The sequence below is a fragment of the Abramis brama genome (assembly GCF_963993115.1).
Source record: "Abramis brama genome assembly, chromosome: 15".
Taxonomy (NCBI): Eukaryota; Metazoa; Chordata; class Actinopteri; order Cypriniformes; family Leuciscidae; genus Abramis; species Abramis brama.
The window spans coordinates 19,068,008-19,091,889 of NC_139977.1; the positions used below are offsets into that span (position 1 = coordinate 19,068,008).

The 23,882-nt window shown below is 38.0% G+C and overlaps 1 protein-coding gene across 7 annotated transcripts in view; it reads right to left on the reverse strand.

Moving 5' to 3' along the window:
- cadm1a (cell adhesion molecule 1a) overlaps nucleotides 1-23,882 on the reverse strand; it is a 289,452-nt gene that overhangs the window by 24,699 nt on the left and 240,871 nt on the right. For 5 of the 7 annotated variants that reach the window (XM_084136853.1, XM_084136851.1, XM_084136852.1 and 2 more), the window contains 2 exons: nucleotides 21,868-22,040; nucleotides 11,870-11,959 (listed from right to left, as the gene is read on the reverse strand). In XM_084136853.1, coding sequence (XP_083992979.1) covers nucleotides 11,870-11,959; nucleotides 21,868-22,040 — 263 coding nt within the window. The remainder of the gene's footprint in view (nucleotides 1-11,869; nucleotides 11,960-21,867; nucleotides 22,041-23,882) is intronic. The other 2 variants (XM_084136856.1, XM_084136855.1) reach the window with 1 other exon arrangement.

Here is a 23,882-nt window from a genome sequence, read left to right on the forward strand (position 1 = left end):
AGACAATCACTGCAGCACCCTAAATCAATATAGCGGGACCACAGAACTCTCAATAAATAATAACTACATAAAATGACCTTTTCATATGCTTGCCTTTTCTGCAGACCCAGCTGTTGTCAAAAGAAGAGTGTGGGAAATTCAAAAATCACATGGATGGCCACAATATTATACTATTATATTATACTGTATATGACATATGAATAAGATGCTGAATAATATATGAATGCCAATTGAACGCCTTTCCAGCTATCGTATCTAATTGGTCATTAAATCGCACCAGAAGACTGCAGACTTTTTGAAATGTTGATAACTGTGTGAAAACCTGCATTACTGCTCCAGGTAATTCCTCTGATATAACAGAGGAATTCAGGCTGCCTTTCTGCTTTGAGCTGATGAAATGCCTTGACTGAAATATGGAAGCGAGCACATAACATGTGGAATGTGAGCCCTTATCCTGGTGCATTACCTTAGGGCAGAGAGCACTTCAAACACACCAGGAGAGCCGTGATGCAGAGCTGCTCGTTACGGGAAGAAACATTGGAGATGTCAATCACTGTTATGGCAACACAAACTTTGCCCTTAAAGCATAACTTGATGTTTCTCAGCTCGATTAGATAGGATCTAGTCCTAATCCAGTTGTTGGCTTTGAGGATTCAGGTTCATTTGAGTATTCCTCAATATTTATCAGAGATTGATGGATAGAAATGGTATAAAGGGAGCCCAGAATAGCAAGCAATTCCTCCGCAAAGGTAGATGAGTGAGGCGTGGTCATTGGATCAGAAGGTGGAGATCAAGAGCACTACAAAGAATCTGGGTGCTTTTAGATGAGAAGTTCTTAGATTAAAATATGAATTACTGTATAAATGCTGAATTAACATTTTAGTTTTTACTTGTCTACTATTTAGAAAACTATTTTTATCCAATGCGACTTGCAGAGCACTTTTGACAGGGGAAGTTGCCTTGAACTTTTTGAAGTTGTCCTTTCCAGTGTTTGAACCTGCGACCTCTGGTTTTGAAGATGAGATCTTTAACCAATGTAGGTGAGGGTTGTGAACCAGAATTGTGATTTTTAGAAAACTCCTAGTAAACGGTTATATCTCAAGTCAAGTGAACGTAGACAGTATATTCAAATTGGGTCCGTGCGTTCGGTCTTAAAGGGGCAGCAGTCTAATAAACGTCTGCTGTGTTTTAATGCTAATCAAACAAAGAACAAAGAAATCACACACTGCTCTTGACTAAATAGGCTACCTTTTGTAACTTTACAAAAATATCCATCTATGTTTAATTTATACAGTTATAAATATGCAGTGTTTTTTCACATGTGATTACTTTATTCAAATTTCTTTACCTGTTAGATCTACCTGAAAAACTCTAAAACACTGTTTATTTCATTTGTAGTCTTTCTTTGTTCTATTGTATTTATTTGTGCTATTTGTAATTTGATTATTTGTTCGTATTTTACTACTAATTGCTTACTTGTCTTTAATAATGTTTTAAATTCACATTAATTAGGCTGGTAGGTTTTGTTGTAGTATCAAAATTGAAATAAAGAATTGATATTTCACTGGTGTCTAAACATTTGTACCACTGAACCAATCCTCAGCACTGAGCCCTGCTGGAGCAGCTCTAAATGTGCGCTGTACTATTAAATGAAAGATACAATATGATAGAGCAATAGAATGAACAGTGAAAGTAACAGAAGCTCATACAATGCTTTTTAGCAGGCTTAATTAAGCATGAAAATAACTATTTTCAATATATAACAAAAATATATAACAATATATAACAATAATAATTATTTTGGTTTCTCTACCAATAGATTATAAATTACAAATGCAGTGATAATATAGGTATCGGTAAGTGCCATATATATATATATATATATATATATATATATATATATATATATATATATATGCGCAGCACAGTTATTGTTTTTTATTTAATTGGTATCTTAGTTTCTTCTATCAGTCAACTGAAAAGAGACATTTTAAACTGTTAACATTAGTGTACATGAACACACCTGGCCAATTCTATTCAAACTCCAGCTCATGATTTAAAAAATTAAATTTCAATTCTTAAATTTGTTCCATTTATTTTGAGGAGGTTCAGAGAAAAGCTAACATGTAGCCAAGAACTAGAGAGAGAAGGTTTTTCTTGCAATCCCTGCTGTTAGGCCTTTATGTAAAGAACCTTCAGGTGGTCAGGGTCCCAATATCAGCACACTGTGTTAGTGTTAGACTGCTCTTTAGGTCTCAAAATAATAAAAAAAACTCTCCATCATTAAAAGCGTTCATCTGGCACAAAAGCACAGCAAGGCCTTTAACAATCACTGAAGGAACCTCTCACCGCTGCCGTTAGGCCCTTCAAAAGGGTTTCCACCATCAGAAAAATGAAAGACTTGAATAACACTGCACTTATTGCTGCACAGCAAGCCTTTGTAAAAGTCTCCAGCCACTGCACTGTTTGCCGGACATGTTTGAAACATTATCAAACATTAACTGTCAGCTCCTCTGAAAGTGGGCACTGAGTACTTGAGGCGAACAGTTCAAGGAGAAAGTCCTGAGATGAAGCAAGGGCCTACAAATAAAACAATCAAAATGAGCAATAACATCTTCAGGTTATTATTTGACATTAATCGAGAAGTGGAGGGTTTCCATCACTCCTTGCATGCTGCGATTCCCATCAGCCAGATGGTTTGGAGCGTGTTCTCGCTGAAAAGGGAGGAGACACAGAGAACGCAGGAGGGACGTAAGGGAGCTGTACTCGTTATTTACTACTATCTAGAGACAGAAAAAAGGGGGGGATCTGATTCAAAATGAGTATTAGAATCTTCAAGCTGTCCTCCAACTCTCAATCATCAGAGGGCCTCTGGAAGCCTACTAAGCCCATTACTGGTTCAGGCAGAAGTCCGTCAATAAGTGGTGCTGATGAGCAATGGCCTTCCCCCCTGTGCCTGGCCCTTTGTTTCAGTGTGGGTCACCTGAGGCAGTGTCCTTGCTTACTTCAGCAGCTGATATCAGCAGAGATGACAATAGGCACACAGCTCGTGGCTAATTGCGACAGCTTTGTGTGGCACAGGAGACGACAGCGAAACATGCGCCCGGTGCCCAGGGGAAGGGCACAACTGCTGAATCTCAGCAGCACACTGCTCTTCATGGAAAATGTGAAAAAAAAATATACTAGAGTAACATATTGTGATGAATCTATCGTGCATAGAAGGCTTAATTAAAGCTGTTTATGTTAACCCTTTACAGGCACAGAAAAAGTGTTTTCCTGAAAGTTGTCAGTTATGGAAGTAAAATAATGCCAAATGTTTTTGAAACAAAAAAGCCTTTTGAATTGCACTACTTAAAAAAAAAAAAAAAAAAAAAAAAAAAAATGCCATTGCATTAACCATGCTTGCATTTTAATGCATTGTATTTTTAGGGCTTGCATTTTTATGGGCTGAAATTCAACATGGTTGAATATTTAAGCTGTGAATATTTCAATTCAAAACATTTCAAACACATTTTCATTATTAAAAATTCAATAATCCATATTCACCTTTCACATTTCACTTCCAAAATAGTCAAACTGTTTAAAAATACAACCTATAATATCCAACAGGCAATTTTCGGTCCATTTTATTTCGCTTTGCAAATTCGCTTCCTCAAATTCAGTGGTTCAAATTCGACAGTAAATTCAACATTGACATCCAGGAACTGCAGGAAAAGCAGTAGATTGCCGAGCATACTCTCCATCTGCTGTTAGTCGACCTCACCAGCAGGGGGTGCAAGCGCGTGTTGTTGACAAAGACCAGAGCAACAGTTAGAGCAAGCCATTCATTCATAAAATGAAAATGATTATCTGGGTCAGTATATATGCGGAAAAGATGATAAAGACACAAAAGCTGTGTTTATGTTTCATTCAATAACTTCATTGTTACTTTCCCTTTGTAGCCTACATGTTATCAGCTTTCTCTACCATGAACGGGATTAAATCGGTTTCCCCTTAATACCTCATCATACTCAAGGATTCCCCTTCCGTCGGGACAAAACGCTATATATAAGTATGCCTACATGTACTGCATTAGATTAAACTGGGAAGAGTCATAGCACTTGTATATTGTTGTCCTCCGTTAGTTTAACTGTAAGCCGCTTTGGATAAAAGCGTCTGCTAAATGACTAAATGTAGCCTAAATGTAAATTGGCTTGACATTGGACATTCGCACATTTAGGGACCGTCTCTAAAGTTGCATACAACATTGGCATACACGTTTCTAATCTAACTTTAATAGCAAACTTCAATTTATTTGAATAAATATAAAAAATCTAAAGGGTGCGCATTATGCCTGACACCTACATGAACACTTTACAGTTGGTTTTGTGACTGTAAGTCGTTCTATTCAAATGCTATTGAAATTAGAAACGTGTATGCCAATGTCGTATGTAACTTTAGAGACGGTCCCTAAATGTGCGACTGTCCAACGTCAAGCCAACTTTATGCCAGTCTATCACTGGGAAACGCTCAGCATTAAACTTTGCGCATTAAGTTCATATTCTGAGTCCATCTGCTTGCCTGCGAGTTTGGTTTTTAATATCACTGTATTAGTACATTAAGCTACGTTAAGCGTTTTATGTCCAGTAGGGGAATCCTGAAGTATTGAGGGAAACCCTATAGCCTACTGCATGCAGCACATCGCCGCAATATAAAGTTAAGGCAACTAAACAACCAAGAGAAATATATGTCAACCTCAAATGTAACATTGGATCTGTACATCTGCATCAGGGGAATAACATTATAATCTTGTTCACGGTAGAGAAAGATGCATGTAGGCTACACAGGAAAAGTAACCGTGAAGACACTGAATTTAACATAAAACAGTCGTCATAATAATCACAAATACACTTACATTGCTGTAAATTAGTTTTATGAATGAATGGCTTGCTCTAACTGTTGCTCTGTCTTCGTCAACAACAGCACCCCCTGTTGGTGAGGTAGACTAACAGCAGATGGAGAGTATGCTCGGCAATCTACTGCTTTTCCTGCAGTTCCTGGATGTCAACGTAGAATTTTCTGTTGAATTTGAACCACTGAATTTGTGGAAGCGAATTTGCAAAGCGAAATAAAATGGACCAAAAATTGCCTGTTGAATATTGTAGGTTGTTTTTTTAAACAGTTTGACTATTTTGGAAGTGAAATATGAAAGGGGAATATGGATTATTGAATTTTTAATAATGAAAATTATTCACAGCTTAAATATTCAACCATGCTGAATTTCAGCCCATAAAAATGCAAGCCCTAAAAATACAATGCATTAAAATGCAAGCATGGTTAATGCAATGCATATTTTTTTCAAGTAGTGCAATTCAACAGGCTTTTTTGTTTCAAAAACATTTGGCATTATTTTACTTCCATAGCTATTACATTAATAATATTAAACTGAACCAAAATGCAAAATACATCTGAAAATACCACTAAAATTGAACAATACATAATCAAATGCAAAATATAATTAAAATTAATCATTATAAATAAATATGTATGTATATCTATCTATCTATCTATCTATCTATCTATCTATCTATCTATCTATCTATCTATCTATCTATCGATAATGGGAAGGTTTGAGACGACATGTTAAGTAAATGATGACAATTTTCATTTTGGTGGGAACTACCGCTTTACATATCATAAGCAATTTTTCAAAACTTACAAGTAAGAGACAGAAGGTGAGGTTTGCATGCTCAAATCATCTAATGTCCTCATATCCATGAATAAATATATATATATTCAGTTTACTTTGTCATCTGCTTTCCATAGGCAATTGTCAATTATTTCCACTGGCAATTGCCGGCAATTGTGTCCAATGACACCCATCATGATTTCTCAGCACACCCTGTATATTTACATTATATATCCCATTTAACCAATGGAGAATAAATGTGTTCTTAGTATAATCTGCTGCTAAATACATTAAACACCTGTTTGAGTATGTGACTGACTGGGACTATTATGTGACTATTATTTTTTTCATCGAGTGTGTAGTATTAGTATGTGTGTTTAGGCAGCCTGTGATGTCAGGCAGGTTCAGGCTTGGCTCGCTGAATATTCTCTGCCGTTCTACCAGCCTATCTCCAGTTAACCATCATAGAATGTAATCATAGTTCCCATAACAATATACCTCTACATAAAAAAGACTTACTGGGAGCATTTCTGTGTTTGCATGATGCTAAGTGCAATAAATTCTAGGGGATGGTCTCTCTGGGTTGTGTATCAAAGCACTGCAGTGGTTGTTTTCCCTGTGGTAATGCAATTGACCTTTAGTGAATTAGCCTTTTCTCTGCCAGCGAGCCATCTCTCTTTGTCTGGCTTGTATTCTGCTGCGGGAATCAAGACAGGGAGAAAAATGGACTTCTATCTTATGTGCAAGTGCTTTTGCTGGGCAATTCATTTGCTCAATTCCAAAATCAGTTTACCAGATGGTGTTTATGCAATTTAAGCCCTGACAAAAGCACTATTTTCTCCTCCCTCTCCCCTCCCTTAGTTTTTTTTTGTTACTTGCTAAAATGAATCAGACGCCGACTTCATTTATGCTCTTTCATCAATTACCAAAAAATCTAAAATCTATTCACCAGTGTTTTATTAGCAAGGCCAAGGATGTCATTAATGAGGCAACAATTGTTTTGCCTGTGCCTTTTGTAGTGCCCATTTATCCAGAATATGGCATTTGCTTTATATTGGTACGCATAGGAATATACATTATTTTACATTAAAAGTGTTACTTGTTTTAAAAAGCTACTTTTAATTGCATATTGCTGTTAGCTGTGCTTGCTTGGGCAATGATCACAAATTCATTAATTAGGAGTTTATTGAGGCAAAAGGCGTAGTTAACAGTAAAAATGTGTTCCCCAAACTATGATGTGACCGACTGAAGATATTGAAGATAAGACTGAGCCACATCTATGAATCAGAATATCATATCTTTTAACTTGGGCCAGTAAGCAATCACCTAGCAACCACACATAGCACCCTAGCAACCAGCCTAAGTATACATTTTTACACAGACAGGATGACTGATTTTCTTCTAAAAATGTAAATCTAGTTGCTAATTCTATAATAATTAACTGAAGTATGACTAACTGTAACACATTAGTACAGAGATCAATTGCATTACCACTCTTTACATTTAAATGAAATTGCTGATGTCAATTTCTGTGCTCAATCTAAAATAGAAAAAGAGGAAGAAAATAGTGAAGGAGAGAGTGGTCTGAAATGGAGGATCTCATTCTTACTGAGCCTCTCACTCTTACTGAGCTCTGAATTACAGATTGTGGGGTTTGGCTACAAAAATAAACACAATAGTCTGGGGAAAATGGGGACATGTGAGGACTAAACAACACCTTCAGAGTCTTCATTCAGTCTTCCCTTTTCACTGCGGCTCAAAGTCACAGATAGATAAATGGACAGAAAGAGATGGAGCAAATGACGAGAAGAGAGAAACGAGAGAGACAGAGGACAGATTGTGTTGTCAGCCAGAGAGAAAGCGGCAGAGGAAGAAGTGCCTCATCTTTGATCAAATTTGCAAAAGCTTTGTGGGAAATAAAAGAGCTCTCAGAAATATCGATAAACATCCATTTCTGAGCTGTGTTTAGCAGAGGAAAAAAGGCAATACAAATAGAAATTAATGACATCTGTCCCCATTGCGTATGGTGGCAAGCAAGGCCCCTCCATTTAGCCATTTATTTTTCAGTGTAAATGGCAATTTAGTCATCTCTAAATGTCACCTCCTGAAGCTGTGGAGCACTTTAGCCTTGCGTTAGGGCTTTAATAGATTTTTTAAAAGTGCAGTATAGCTCATTCCATTTCTCTTATAGCTTTAGCTGTATATAGTTTATCAAAAATGTATTAAATTTCTAAGTGGCCTCCACCTCTGTGGACTGATAAATTCATGTGGTGTTCCTGAACTATACACATCCAGCCAAAGGATAAATGAAATCAGCAGAAGGAGGGAGCAGTGTGGCTGCTTAGGACCCACTCTTCCTATTGAAGTACATGGGCATAATAGGATATGCTTTAAGGGAAAAGCGATAAAAATGCAGCCTGATATATCACAGCTATAGGTATTTGGAAAGCGCATCCGGAGCCGAGGCTGTGCTGGAATCGTTTCACACAAACAACGCAATATAACTGTAATTGAATAATATTTTCCCTATCAGGGCCGTTTATCCACAGCGATGCCTGCGGGTTGGACCTCTGGAGGATTTCAATGTGTGCAGCAGGCAGCGATGTTAACGAGATTCATTCACCTCGTTAATGAGGAAAGAGGGTGTGTCTCATTAGTATGCGTCATCGCTTCTTTCATTAAACACAATCATGTAGCCTAATCACAGCCGATTCATTTCTCAGCCCTTTATAGATTCTCTCAAATCATCCGCACAAGTCAGTCCAAGATTTTGATTGCTCGCGTAACCGGGAGTTTCGCGAGTACACAACAAAGCGCAGAGCCCCATCTCTAGCAATATGCACGGTTTATACTGTAATATAAAGAATTGCCTTGAGGAAGGAGAAAAACAGAGAGTAAAACGATCTCAATCGGTTGCTTCAATATCATAATCATTACAGGCAGCAAATTACATCAGGTTCTCTTTTAGAGATTGAAACCAGCAGCAACATTGATTTAGCTTTCCATCACCTGGGGCCGTATTAGCTTTTGTGTGCTTTTTATGTTGAGTAGAGTGGATTAGAGTAGCTAATGAGCTTGCGGTGGTCAGTATCGCAGGGGCATTGGTATCGTTCGGCAACAGAGCCGGCACTACAATCGGAGTTTACTCAATTATAAAACAAGCAGGTTCAGACGAACCCGGTGCAAAAAAAAAAAGCTTAAAAGTTAATTGTAGCTACAACGTCGTGGCCGTACACCCGGTTTTCTAAGTGTGGTCCGTGGCCTTAGATTTGTCCCCCCAGTCATGCATCTGTCTTTTTTTAATCAACGCATAAACTATTTAGATGCTGTTAAATGAAGCACAAGTCCAGCAGGTTATGTCCATTTTTTTAAAATGTTTGCTAAGGGTTAACAGTGGGCACTTTATCATAGCACGTAAACAAACTGACTGAATATTACCATATAGCCATCTGCTTGGTATACAACCATTAAAAAGTTTGGGGTTAGTAAGATTTTTACTTTCAATTCATAAGATTTTTTACTTTCTATTCATCAAAGAAAAAAATATCACGGTTTCCACAAAAATATTATAATATTATATATAATTTATTTACAGTACTCAACATTTGAAGTGGATCAAAACCTTTCATCAAAGTTATACAAAAATTTTGAACAATACCCGTTTGTCACGTTTTGGGTTTGTTCATGTCATGTTTCCATGTCTGTCATGTGATTCCCTGTTTGTCATGTGATCCTGCCATGTGTCTTGTCATTGGTTAATTGTCTGATCATTGTTCACAGGTGTCCCTTGTCTTGTCATTAGTCTGTGTATTTAAGCCCTCATGTTCGCCATGTGTCTTGGTCAAGTATTGTTACCTGTAACTGCTGTTGTGCCATGCCATGTTTATGTTTCATGTTTTGTTTTATTTGAAATAAACTGCACTTGGGTTCTCTTTACAACTTGCCTCCAGTGGATCATTATTACAGAGTTCTTGTCTTAGGACAACTTTGATGAACTTTTTTGATCCACTTCGAATGTTGACAACTATAATAAACTGATATACCTGTATATCAATTTAGCAAATAAACGCAGCGAATAAGAAACTTCTTTCAAAAACAATGTTGCAAGTAATATAAATATTAAAGAAGTTAACGTTTCAAGAATAACATTAACGTTCTAGCAATAGAGCAAAGTAAAACTGACTTGCAAATGAATGGCTCGTAATCAGCCGTCTCCTCAAAAGAGTTTGATTGCAAGCAGCAGAAAGCTGCGTTCATTTTACGCACATACAGTAGACGGAAGTGTCGTTGAGTCACTGTTCTGTGCATAATGGCACAAAATAATAAAAAAACACAATATATTGACCCAAGTTTTGTTTTATCCCATGCAGCGTGCATGTTTGTGATGATGTAAGACGAATGCAAAGGCACCAGGATTCGATAGAATCAAGCGAGTGTGAAACCAGGTCAACGCTGCAGGGAGGTGCCAGGAACAATCGCACTTCGATTCGGACCGCAGTGTGAAAGCACCCTTAGATCAGCCGGTTGCATAAACTGCTTAGACTAGTCTTGCAAGTCATCTAATTTTTTCTTCAGAACTTTTTAAAGTCAGTTACATAAAAATGTATATGGGTCTAATTTGAATCTGAAAAGTAAGACTGCTAGCTGGACAGAATAGTTCTTAAAACACAGTCTTATAGTACTCAAGACCAGTCTTGGTCTCTCAAAGTCTTTCAAACGTCTTGATCTTGTTTCGACCACATTTGTACTCGGTCTTGTCTCGATCTCAGACTAAGAGTATGTGGGATTTCACTAAAATGCTGGTGCTTTTTCTGATTTATTTGTGAACATCATTAATGTGATTGGATGTAAAACCTCTTGCTTCAAAAGCAATCATGCTAATATGATTTCTTTTGTTACTGTTGTGCTGGGTCAGAAGTCAATGAGGGATTGTTAAATTAAATACAAACGCCCACAAAATTCGAGATATGATTGCAAAAATCATCAAATTTTGCAAAAATCATGCAAAAGAGATCTTTTTTTAATATTATGACATGATATAATGAAGCATTATCACAAGAACAAGAGAGATGTTCTCACAAATATTAGCACGATTGCAAACGTAATATTTGATTTTGTGCAAATGTTCATTAAACAAAATTTTATTTGTAAAACAATGCAGTGCCAATTCAGATGCTGTTTCTATGCCACCTCTGCAGTGCAAAGATTAATTTTGCTGTTAGTGATTTCATTCAATTGATAATAGCTCTATATAGTGTCTTATTCTTCTAACTGTATTAAATATAAGACAGATTAATTTAAGGAGTGCTGGTCTGGCCTTGGCCTTGACTCAGTCTCACCCTGCCTTTATCTTGTCTTGGTCTCAATCCTTCAAAGTCATGGTCTCAACACACACTGCTCTTTTGTCTTGCCCTCGGTTTAGGTGGTCTTGACTAGAACACTTATAGTAGCTATGCAACTGGCCCCAGAAGTTTGTGATTATTAGAGAATGAGGGACTACTTGTACCTGTACCATGTTTTACACCAAAAACAGTACATTTAGGAGACAATCAATTTGTGTTGCGTGGCGCTATAACACCAAGGTTCCCAGGGAACACATACTGATAAAAGACACCCTGAAAGTTGCTTTGGATATACAAAAAACAAAATCTGATAATACAATACTGGATACCAGATTGAATAATAAAAAGAGTAGCATGGACAGCGATTTGATATAATGAAACAAGCACAAAAAAACATGATTTCTGTATCATTATCCCTGTGCAGTCGGATGTAGTTGGCTCGGTAAATGAGAAATCCAAACATGTACATGCTTGATCCTGGTTCCTCTTGGCCACAAAGACTCTGCCGTCATTGTCAGCCCACAGGAAACATAAAGGGGGTTCTGTAATCCCTGCACCAGACAGGCCTGGATACAGCGCCAGATCCTGATAAGATTAGGCTGCTAAAGGAGCGAACCGGGCTAAAATTTGAGAGAATTGTGAAGAGAGCCAGCTCTGACATGTGGCACCGACAGAGCTGCTAGTCGGCCCAGCCCTGGCCTGGTCTCATATGGGACACGGCCCTCTCATAATCAGTGAGAGAATCTTATCAGGCCTGGCTAGCTGCTGGCGGTCTATCCGTCTCTCTCTTTTTCTCTGTCATCCACATGCACACACAAACACACTCAGGTTGAGCAGGTGGATGGAGGTCATACCATACCTTGTATGATGTCTGGAGGGGAGGTTGTGGCGGAGGTGGTGGTGGTGGTGGTGGTGGTGGTTGTGGGTTTAGGGGTTGTGGTAAGGGCATCTAGATGGAAAAACACAACAAAAAAAAACATGACATACGGGGAAAACCAGGAAAAAACGAAACCAAACATGATCAAATCAACAACAATGAGAGACTGATTTGTGTTTATGTGTATTATGTGTAGCTTTACTCCACAGATGGCAAATTAGTCTATAAACTACTAGTGAATTATCAAGCATAACTACTGTACAAAATGAAATATTACTCTCTGGTGAAGAAGTCATTAGACAATGTAACTGTGGGAATAGTACTGTGGTGACATATTCTTGTGTGTGTGAACATTTACTGCTGATTTAATGTTTGGGAAATAGAATAAAACAGCATTTAACAACAATTAAAAGAAACTGAACAAAAATGAAATGATGACATGAGGGAATGATTAGAAATGAAGGAAAACATTAAATGCAGATGGTTATGCATTTAAAAATGTCCATGCTAACAAATGACCATAGCGATGACACACAGAAGGGGTCCTGGCATACATTCTCCTGTTTGTTTTTTGCATTTTCACACTTCATTAGCCGCTTTCCCCCCTTTTATCCACTAATGTTGCTTCTGATTTAGCAATTTGTAGTGTGGAGTGCTGGACGCAATATTGATAGAACCCAGAGACAGCAGCGGCAGTCGTGACAGGCTTAGTGTGTTTGATGTCGGCGAGTTAACCCAGCAGGAGCGTTAGCCAGTCCGGCACGTGGGGTGATCAGGATTTTTCACGGAGAGACAAACAGGCAAACATTAATGAAATGAGGAATGGGAAAGGAGGGCGTGCGGGCATGAGAGATAACAGGCGTGAAAAGTGACGCAGCCCGCGCCACTGTTTGCCCAGCGCGTCCAGACAGATACCACTGTGTTAACATCTGTGGTGGGGGAGATTGGTCGGCTGCCTCCCCTCCCCACTTTGTTGTCTGTGCTCCATCAAAAGAGCTCGGTGGGAGCCCAGAAACGCTTCCACTCTCTAATGATAAACATCCAGCAGGATGAAGCGCGGGCAGAGAGGAACTCTGCCTCCATCTCCTCTGCTGATACACGGTTCACTCAGAAAATGGCAGCTATGTATTGAGTGTCATGCCACACTACAGGCCTTTTAACTCTGCGCTAAACACTTGCTAAGGCCATATTTACCCCTGTTAAATTAACAGCCAATAGATGTGCAGTTGTAATACCGTTTCACGGTCTGTCCAAATATACACTCACAATGTTTAATTGTCTCATATCGGACTAAAGTGTTCGCATGACGTTTTAAAAACATTTTTTTTAGTCAGACTGAAATTACATTTATTAGTAGACGTGTATGGGAACATATCTGGTGTGATTAATATGAGTAATATAACTCAGGATTACATTTACCTTGGTCCAAAAGAAATGTGATCATTTCACTTCATGAGAGAAAAAAAACAAAAACAAAAAAATACACACACACATACATATACACATATATATACACATATATGTATATTTTAATATACACACATATACATATATATACACATATACACACATGTATGTAATGAAATATTAAATACTAAATGTTTATTTTAGTAATGCAAATAATATCACTGAATTGGGGGAGAAGAAGAGAAATAAACATTACATCCATTTTAAATAATTATAATGCAGGTCCCACTGAGACTTCAAAAATACACACATTATTCCTGACAACAGCAATGATATTTTTGATTTGATATGTGATTATGCTATTAATTTTTGCCCTTACCACTATAACACTAAGACTAATTAAATTAAATATTAAGATCCAGTCTTTCACAAATATAAATATTTAATAGCACTATTTTAACAGGGGCATACAATCTCTTATCAAAAATTAAGTAAAAACAGTAATATTGTGAAATACTATTACAATCTTAAAATAACTGTTACTCCAGTCTTCAGTGTCACATGATCCTTCAAAAATTATTCTGATATGATGATTTGTTGCTCAAGAAACATTTATTATGTTGAAAGCAGTTGTGCTGCTTAACATTTTTGTGGAAACCGTAATATATATATATATATATATATATATATATATATATATATATATATATATATATATATATATATATATATATATATATATATATAGCAGCATTTATTTGAAATACATAACTTTTGTAACATTGTAAATGCCTTTACTGTCACTTTTGATCATCCTTGCTGAAAGTATTATTAATTTCTTAAAAATAAGAAAAGAAAAATCTTACTGAGCCCAAACGTTTGAAAGCTACTGTAATTTGTATATTGTATTTACTAAAAGTATGACAGGTATTTATATAAGAGAAATATAAATAATGAACTATAAAATGATTAAACAAAAAGCAAGCACATTTAGTTTTCATAAAAATAAAAACCTACAAAATACCCCACTGCACCGTCCATCTCTTTAAGAGACAGGAGCAGATGTGACTGCTTTACTGCACTTTCTGACGGAAAAGGTACTTTCAAAGATTTGTATGTTTGGCATGCCAATAAAAAACCATAATGGATCACAGGATGTCAGCTGTAAGTTGTTACCTGTCTCAAACTACACTGATTCACAAGGCAATCGCAGCTAGGCGAAAATTTCTCTCCCAGACATCTTCCAGAAGTGCAGAGCCATGTTGATTTCTCCTGCAGCAGATGAAGAATTTGCACCTGTATACCAGCGAACAGACTGAGTGAACCTGCTAAATTGTGCGGGATCTAAACACAATCATGCATCTCTCTAAAAGTACATGGGCTAAAATGTTTAATATTTTGATACGCTTGGTCATCCTTAATATCCTAAGGCAAAAAGGGGAAAGGAAACAGCTGACCAAGAAAACTCAGAGCAGTCAAGCATGGAAAATACAGTCTAACGAAGAGCAATAGAGCTCACTTTACAAGCAGCAGCACATTTGATCAATAGTCCACTATAGACTACATTTGCATTAAATAATGTGTGCTGAGTCTGGGAAGCATAATGCTGTATGAACTAGCAGATACGTAAATGTTTTAATAAAGAAAGACGGGAGAAAGTGAAACCCCTACTTAACACACGTTCGGTTAAACTCGGCACAATATCCGACTCAGCGGAGTGGCAACTTTATTGGCGCCACACCGTTATGAACTGTGAATGCCCAACAGATGTTTGAGATCACAGATGTCAATAGCTCATTAAAAACTTGGCAGGCCGATTGGATCTATAACTCACCGTGTTAAGAAACAGCCAATTTTTGTAAATTTTTCGGAGGATATCTTTTTAGAAGGCAAACCGATGCCTTGGTGTATCAAGGCTTATTGACTTTCACAGCACACACCTGCCATGTCATCCCAGCATGTGTTTATCACGGCACATTATGAATCATAGCGACGGGCTGGGGCTTGTATGTGTGTGTAGCAGGCTCATTAAACCCAGGACACTGCAAAATACTGCCGGTTACACTGATTCCCCAGATACGCAAAGGCTAACACTAGAACGAGAACTCATATTTTACTCTCTCCCTTGCTGAGCCACTCGCTAAAACGTCTCCCAAATGAGATGCGGACCAACGCATGAGTGGCTCGCAGAGACATGGAAGGGTATCAGGAGAGTGAGGTACATACGAGGAGCTGACTAGATGAGCACTTTAATCGGCATGGCATTTCCTGGCATGTCCTGGGACTCCTAACGGATAACAGTCATTCAGGAACGACACGGAGAGGGAAAAACACACATGAGTAATAGTGTGATTAGCAATGGGTGCTCAGGGCTGTTGATTTGCCCATCAGCAACCTTCTGTCATCAGGCAGCTTTGCGTGTTTGTTCAAGGAGATTTTCGCTTGCTGTAGCAAAACTAGCAAGAGGAGGGGAGGGAGCTTAACCCAAATATTGTAATGCGTATGATAATTTGGGGCAATATGGCAGCTTTATGTTTGGAACACAAGTATAAACTGACACAAAAACACACTAACAACTAAAACAGTGGTCCTTAAACTGTACACTGTATTTCCTCTAGATGGTTCTTGAAACAAAAATGACTGGAAAAAAAAGAAGAGAATTATTTAAAAATAAATAAAAACATAATTTGAATAAGTTATTTTTACATCCTAAAATTGCACTGGCTGAACTGATTAGAGCGATCATAATTGTATCTATGATCAAAGAAAAAAAAAAGTTTTCAAAAATGTTTGAAATAGCGATCAAATGCTATATCTAGAGGGGGAAAACATATGCAAAAGCATATGCATGGAATTCCTTCCAACTGTTTAATATTACTGTTTAATTACATCAATAAATGGCAAAAGTGCCATTTCCTTGCTATAGCATAAATTCAATCAGAGTGTATTCCTCCTCCATAGACTACACATTCCTCCTCTCTGTAGAATCAATGGACGAGAGGTGAGTGAACAGCGTAAAATAACAAGTACCTGCAAATCTGACACTGGCAGCACTGAAACGATTGACTCCAATGAAAGGCTAATGAAGGAAGGGCCTAGGAGATGGCCCTTGTTAAAGGGTTAGTTCACCCAAAAATGAAAATTCTGTCAGTAATCACTCACCCTCATGTTGTTCCAACCCCGTCAGGCTTTCGTTCATCTTCGGAACACAAATTAAGATATTTTTGATGAAATCTGAGAGCTGGCTCACTTCTCCATAGGCTTCTATGGGATCGAAACTTGCCGGCCCAGAAAAGTTAGTAAAGACATTGTTAAAATAGTCCAAGTGACTACAGTGGCTCAACCTTAAGTTTATCAAGCGACGAGAATACTTTTTGTGCGAAAACCCCCCAAAAATAACGACTTTATTCAACTATTCATTTTCTTCTGTGTGGGCCTGAATGAATTCACATAGTGTAACAGCGCAGCGCTTCTGGGTTGTACGTCACCACATAGGCTCACTATTGGCCGACGCTGGTCAAGTGTGTGATGCGTGTGACGTACAACCCAGAAGCGCTGCGCTGTTACACTATGTGAATTCATTCAGGCCCACACAGACGAAAATGAATAGTTGAATAAAGTCGTTATTTTTGTTGTTTTTTGCGCACAAAAAGTATTCTCGTCGCTTGATAAACTTAAGGTTGAGCCACTGTAGTCACTTGGACTATTTTAACGATGTCTTTACTAACTTTTCTGGGCCGGCAAGTTTCGATCCCTTAGAAGCCTATGGAGGAGTGAGCCAGCTCTCAGATTTCATCAAAAATATCTTAATTTGTGTTCCGAAGATGACCGAAAGTCTTACGGGGTTGGAACAACATGAGGGTGAGTAATTACTGACAGAATTTTCTTTTTTGGGTGAACTAACCCTTTAATGACTCTGGCAGACAGGATGAAATGGGTGTGGATGGGAGAGGCTCCTCTGCCTTTGAGTCATGAGACATGAAAGCACTTAAAAACAGCACACATCCAATCTGCCAGCTGAACCATGTTATGAGAGATTTATATTTCTCAATAATTACAAAGCAACTCAACAGTATGAAAACTCCTACAAAACATGCAACAAGCATCTATTCCATAAAAGACAGAGTTGTGCACCCATGTTTATGAATGAAGTCAATTCATTACATTTAATGTTGACTGTGTCCTACTGTGAATAATGTATTATGATGTAGTAAATATACAATTTTCAATTTTTTATTCTTCTAATGTGGAGCAGACATAAATTGGAATCAACTGAATGACCATATTATTATTATTAATAATAATAATAATAATAATAATAATACAGTATATTAAAACAATTTGAAAAAAGTTAACCAAAACCAAAAAAACTTAACCAAAAAACAAGACTCTGAAGTCAATTCTATGAATGCAACTTGAATAATAATAATAATAATAATAATAATAATAATAATTATTATTATTATTAATAAGGGGGAAGATAAAGATTTTGTATTGAAATTAAAGTTGCATGATTAGGATAAATAATGTAATATTCTATAATACAAAAATACTCTATAATACAAACACACACACACACACACACACACACAATAATGGTACACACAGTTCATGGTGCTTGTTAACTGTTGCATAGTTATTTCTTTCACAAAGTTCAGACAAATTATCCATGCTTATGAAACTTCGTACTTTTACATCAGTGTGCATGACAGTTCAGAAGTTCTAGTTTGAGCTTAGATACGAAAGCATGCACATCATTTGCAATGCATACTTTCAACTTCACACATCCAGTAGGACAGTTTTACATTGCCAACTCTAATACGGCATATTTGCATGTCTGAATTCACAGATGACTAGATTTTTGAACGGCCGGCTGCCGAGGCCGTGTTTGACAGCAGCGAAATCTATCAGGGCAATCTGACTTTTAAATGTGCACGTCACCATTACGATGAATTGTGAGGGAAACACTGATGTGACAAATTGAATAAAAGTTAGCAAGCTTTAAGAATTGAGGGAAAGTATGAAAGAGGTGATTTATGGCTCCATTATTACAGCGCGGGGATGGGATTGGACCCACAGTGACAGAAGTGCATTGTATTTTTTTTCTTTCTCTACATGTGTTGAGCTCACTGGACCGAGGCTGGATCTTCTCGAGTTACATGCACTGCTAGAAAGACTGCTGTTCCTCCAGCTGTTCTTTCTCAGTACTCGTCTTCTGCTACACATGTTGTTGGATATAGGGGACAATTAGGTGCCTCAAACAAGTCTGAGGATTGTCACAAAATCAGGCTGTTTATCAATCTCCATGCAATGTGTTTTTTCAGCAAGCTGTGTTGAATCTATATTGTGTGAGGGTTGAGGATTTAGGTTTACACAAAAACAAATATCTGTTTATGCTTGCCATTTGCACAACCACACAGGGGATTCCCTCAGAGGAAGCAAAGCCCAATGCTTTACTTTGGCCTGTGATCAGATGTACATTTCCATAACCACAAGCACTCTGTGGCCACAACACATTCTTCAGAGGTCCCACACTTTCTGACCTCTTTTTCAAGACCTTTTCGGTCATTTGAGAATATTGGATACGATTAAAAATCATTAAAAATCAGACTGATCTGAGAGTCAATTTGACAGATTCATCGAAAAAAAGAATGCTGCAAATCAGACTGACTCGCTAAAAAGTTTTACTCTATCTAAGAACAATATTTAGCCAAATAAATGCTTTAGGTCAGAACATAATTAGACAAAAAAAAAAAAAAAAATCACTTTTCCAGGCAAACACTTTATTGTGGGAACCCTGATTCTCGACCCACCAAGAGTACAAAATCATGTTTGTGTTTGGGTTCAGTATGGCACTCTAAGCGCAGTTAAGGAAGTGTATTGCCGTGATCGATTTTTACTGGGTGGCTGTGAGATACCAAAGGAAAGCCCTCTAAGCATGGAGGAATTGTTACGAAGAGGAAACGTGAGCGAGGGTGACAGGCAGAGGAGGAGTGCGCAATATTAAAGGCCAGGGCTGTGAAGGCAAAGGTAGTCTTTATTAGGTTAGAGGCGCTCTGTAAACTTGTTACAGGCCGGTGTGTTAGATCTCATTCCCCCCGCAGGGGCATGCTGGGATGGGGGCCTTGGAAAAGTGTCTCAGGGAATGTATTTTTTCCCCATAACCAGTTTAGTGCCAGCCACCCTCCAAGTGTTCTCCATCACTTAGCTTCACAACAGTTGGGGAACAAACGCATTAGAGAAAAATTGCCTCTGCAGTACATCTGTTCTGGCTGTCTATCGAGGGCCCAGGAAGCTCTGCTACCAGAAATCAAGAATCTGATATCAACTCTAATGTGCTGAATGCTTTCTAGCTCATTCACAAGCGGACACTGTGGAACAGAAGAGTCATGCCCTTTTGAACTGAGGTGGCACAGATTATAAACACCCAATTAAATAAAGATAAAAAATAAACAGTACATTTTATTTCAAAATGTTAAATTAAAGCTGCATGATTACGATAACTTGAATGAATAAACAAATAAAATGTTCGACAATTAAACAAATAAAATGTAATTTTCAAGTCTTTGAAAAACTAATTAAAGTTGAAAATGTTGAAAAAAATATTTAAGTTGATTTTGATAAATAAATGAATAAACAAACTGATGAAATTTTGTAGCCAGATTTGGGCCAGATTTAATAAACGGCAAATTAGCGTGAGAGTGCACTTCCAAAAAAGCGCTAATGGGAGCGGAAAGTTCTGCGCGTGATCTACTGAAGACGTGCAAATTAAAGAACACAGATGCAGTCGGATCATCTCCATAATGACCAACACAATCTACCAAGAGCAGTGCAAATTAGCATCTGGCTTAAGATTAATGTTAAATAATGGCACAAATACCAGTAAATTGACTAGCGTAAAGCTTAGTAAATTACTTTGCATGATTCATTTAAATACTCTTCTCCCATACATTTTGCATCTGAAAGAGAAACTCCTATAGCATATGCAAAAAGTCCTGACGCTAGTTTAACACCAAAAGAGGGTTTGTGATGGAGCAAGCTGTTAGTAAATCTGCCCCTGAAGCATAAATCTGAAGCATAAATCATGCATACACATGCCTAAATTTGGTCAGTCCAACTGAATCTTTTCTCTTGGAAGCTGCTCTTGAAACAACTAAAAACAAATATGCGCATGATCATTGGTTGTAAAAAAATAAATACATATGCATGTGCACGTGACCTCCTGGAACTAGTCATGCAGGAGAATTGCTGGGACTATGTTGATGTGTATGATTGAATGGTGCCACTAGACACTTGAATTGCATCTGGATCTGCAGATTTATTATTATATAGGAGTGCTGAAAGTGTTAACAACCCTTATAGTGGTTACATAAGGCCATGCATGAATAGCTTCACAAATACCCTTCCAATATGCCATGCATTACATATGCCGACTGTATGAACAAGTATCCTTACTGAGACAGCTTGCTAAATGCTCATTTTGCCTTCCCTTTAACATCTCTGTAAAGTAGAGCGTTTAATTGAACAGTGCCTCGACAGAATGGGATAATATGCCAAGTATGCGAGAAGCGCTGTGGGTCTTGCTGAATGTGTCAAGGCCACTGTTTGTGTAATACGCAGATGTCATCCTATTAATTTGTGGGAGAATAATTATAAGAATATAGAGTACCCAGATGTCACCAGCGCCTGTCTTTATGAATGCACATGTATGTGTGTGTTGAATATATTATAGTGTCACACTGTTAACACAGTGGAGACGCATGATGCTAGATTAAATGATGACAGCCCTGTCGCGCAGTCCTGTTTCTGCATTAGCAATTCTAATGTCAAATATGTGGTTGAATTGTGTAGATATTAAAAGCAGCATCAAGTCATAAAACATTCTGATAGAGTGTTATTTTCAATGCTGTTTTTAATAGGGGAGGGATTTGAGCTCTTGCAACAACATACGTGGCTATGTCACTCTCTCTTCTATTCTGTTGGTTCAACTGTCATGAATTTCTCGTGGAATGACTGCCAAGTTGCTCATGGGAGAAACGTGTGAAAAGCCTGTCGCAATTACTGGCGCATTTGCACTTCGTGCTGGGGCAAGTTTTTGGAACACGCACAACCCGGGCAAAGCCAAGTTTCTGTGGCGACCCACCGACAACATGCAATGTTCCCACACACACAGAAACAAAAAGTTTGGCTTCTTTAAAGCTTATTCACAGTTTCATTTGATAAAATGACTCGAAATGAAACTGAATTAGTTGGGCTTTGCCTCCCTCGCTACTGACATAAACTGTATATCTGTTCACTTAAAGATCCTCATTGCAGCACAAATCCTTTTTAAAATAGCTCTGAGTCCATTGTTGCACTCTGAAAATGGACAACAGCAATTTCACCACAGGCTTAGTGCAGCAAAAGATATCAGAAGTAAATTCCAAGAGGAAAATGGTCAGATTAGAATGTGTCCTAGAGGAAAGGAAATGTCATTGAGATCAATGTTATTGACCCATGACTCAGATGGAGCGGTGAAGTGAGTGAAAGAGCAAGAGGTCGAAGAGACAAGACTAGTCGGTCACTGCACTTACCGCGCACAAAAAGGATGTAGTCATCATAGGCTTCACCCACAGAGTTGGACGCCACACATCGGTAAGTGCCGTTGTAGGACTTGTTCAGGTTCTCGATGAAGAGATCTGAGCCGGTGATAACTGCGTGAGATGGCACGTCATCCTCCACCCTCACCCAATTCACCTGTTGAGGCCTGGATGGAGAGACAGACAGAGTGTTGTGTAGCCAGACCATCAAGCCTGGTTCAAATCACAGCCTTTTCTGGTCAAGTGACCTGTCACTTAGGCAAAGAGGTTGTCTGACCAACAAGTAATGTTTTATGGCAGGTAACAATACAGATCACAAACAGAAGTTGAGTCTATTTCAGAGATTCAATGCCATGAACCAGTCTAGTCAGGATTGCAATGGCCACGGGATATCTGGAAATATGAGGGAATTTTAAATGTGTAATTTCCAGAAAATTAGTTTTAAAAAAAATCATGAAGACTTTATGTTTTTTTTTTGTTTTTTTTTCTAAAATAGCATGGAAATGTATTGTATAGACGATGTGGGGATCCCTGCTAGTAATTCCTTGGAAACAACAATTGTAGCAGTCTGGGAACTTGTATAGATTATTTTATTTTCCAGCAGACTAACTATCTGTGCATTGTGACTGAATCCAGCAAATCCGACTTTTGGTTTTTGTGTGCAATTTGTTATGTTAATATATTAAATGTGTGTTGTTTGAGGCTGAAACAGCTATGAGGCCCAACCCTCAGAAAAAATGATCAGTTGTGGTCAGTAACACAGATTGTGGGATTCGACCAATGTCGCAGCCTACGGCATTGGCAAATGAACAACATTTTGGCAAAGTAACAAAAAGCGAAAGGCTGTGATTTTCTCTTGTCTGCCTCAATTAACTGCCACTGCGAGCTATCTCCTTTTGTTCTCTAAACACCTGAGCCGAGCACACAACAGCCTATTCTACTTTCACAGTGATGAGCAGAATGAACTAAACCTACTGTGGAGAAATAAAAGAGGCTCTAAACTCTGCTCGGCTCTCACAAGTTTCAATGGCACTGCTGCAGTGTAGTTATTTCCCAAGAGCATATGAGGAGGCTTTCCCTTATTGTTCTGGTTTTTGTGTCTGTGTTTAAACGTACCATCCTCTGCTTAAAAGAGAATAGAGAAAAAAAAAAAAAAAAAAAAAAAACGAAACAAAACCTTCACAACAAAGGATTGGTTCGCGTTCAATAGCAGTTGATCCTCGGCCACTGAGGACGGCAAAACAACATTTGATGGTGAGCAGCGAGTGGGGAATCTCAAAGAGTCTCAATCTGAGGTTAAATATACATGCGTAGCATAAAGATGCAGACGTTCCTGATATGGAAAGGGAGAAATGACCTAGAAAAAGTGCCTTATTGGGAGGAAGGCATGGGGAAAAACACACAGTGGAGGGGCTGCAGAGAACCTGGCGTGAGGCGGAGAATACAAATGGGATGGCAAGCCAAGCCCTGCACTGTCTGACAGTAATGACTGCAGCCCCTCTCCAAGCTTTAATGAAAATGACTTCCAATTTTCTGCTCACTGTATTGATTGTATTTTCATCTTTATTAAATGAATTCGGGTGGTGCCTTGTCTGCCCGCAGCATTTCAGTTTGGGTATGTTATGGGGCTTGTTGAATGTAAAAACACCTGAATGGCTCTCATTGAACTAACATTGATAACTTACTTTAGGCTCATGTGCAGTGGCCCCCAGAATTTGGATACTTTTGTACAAATAAAATGTGTGATTATCTCTAAGCTTTTCTAAGAACTTTCTTAATTTTCAACCATATATTGTTTTACAAAAAAGTTTTTTGTGTGAAATATTTTCCCTGGAAAGTGTCTGTTACATTTATTTACAACAAATGCCACTTGGTTTGATATTCTGATATATGTAATGACATTCACAGAGTTTTAATTTGTCTTAAGTGCCCACATTTTTTGGCCACTGTATATATTTTTGTTTGCAGTAAGGGCATATGCAAAATTATTATCATGACCCAAATAAATG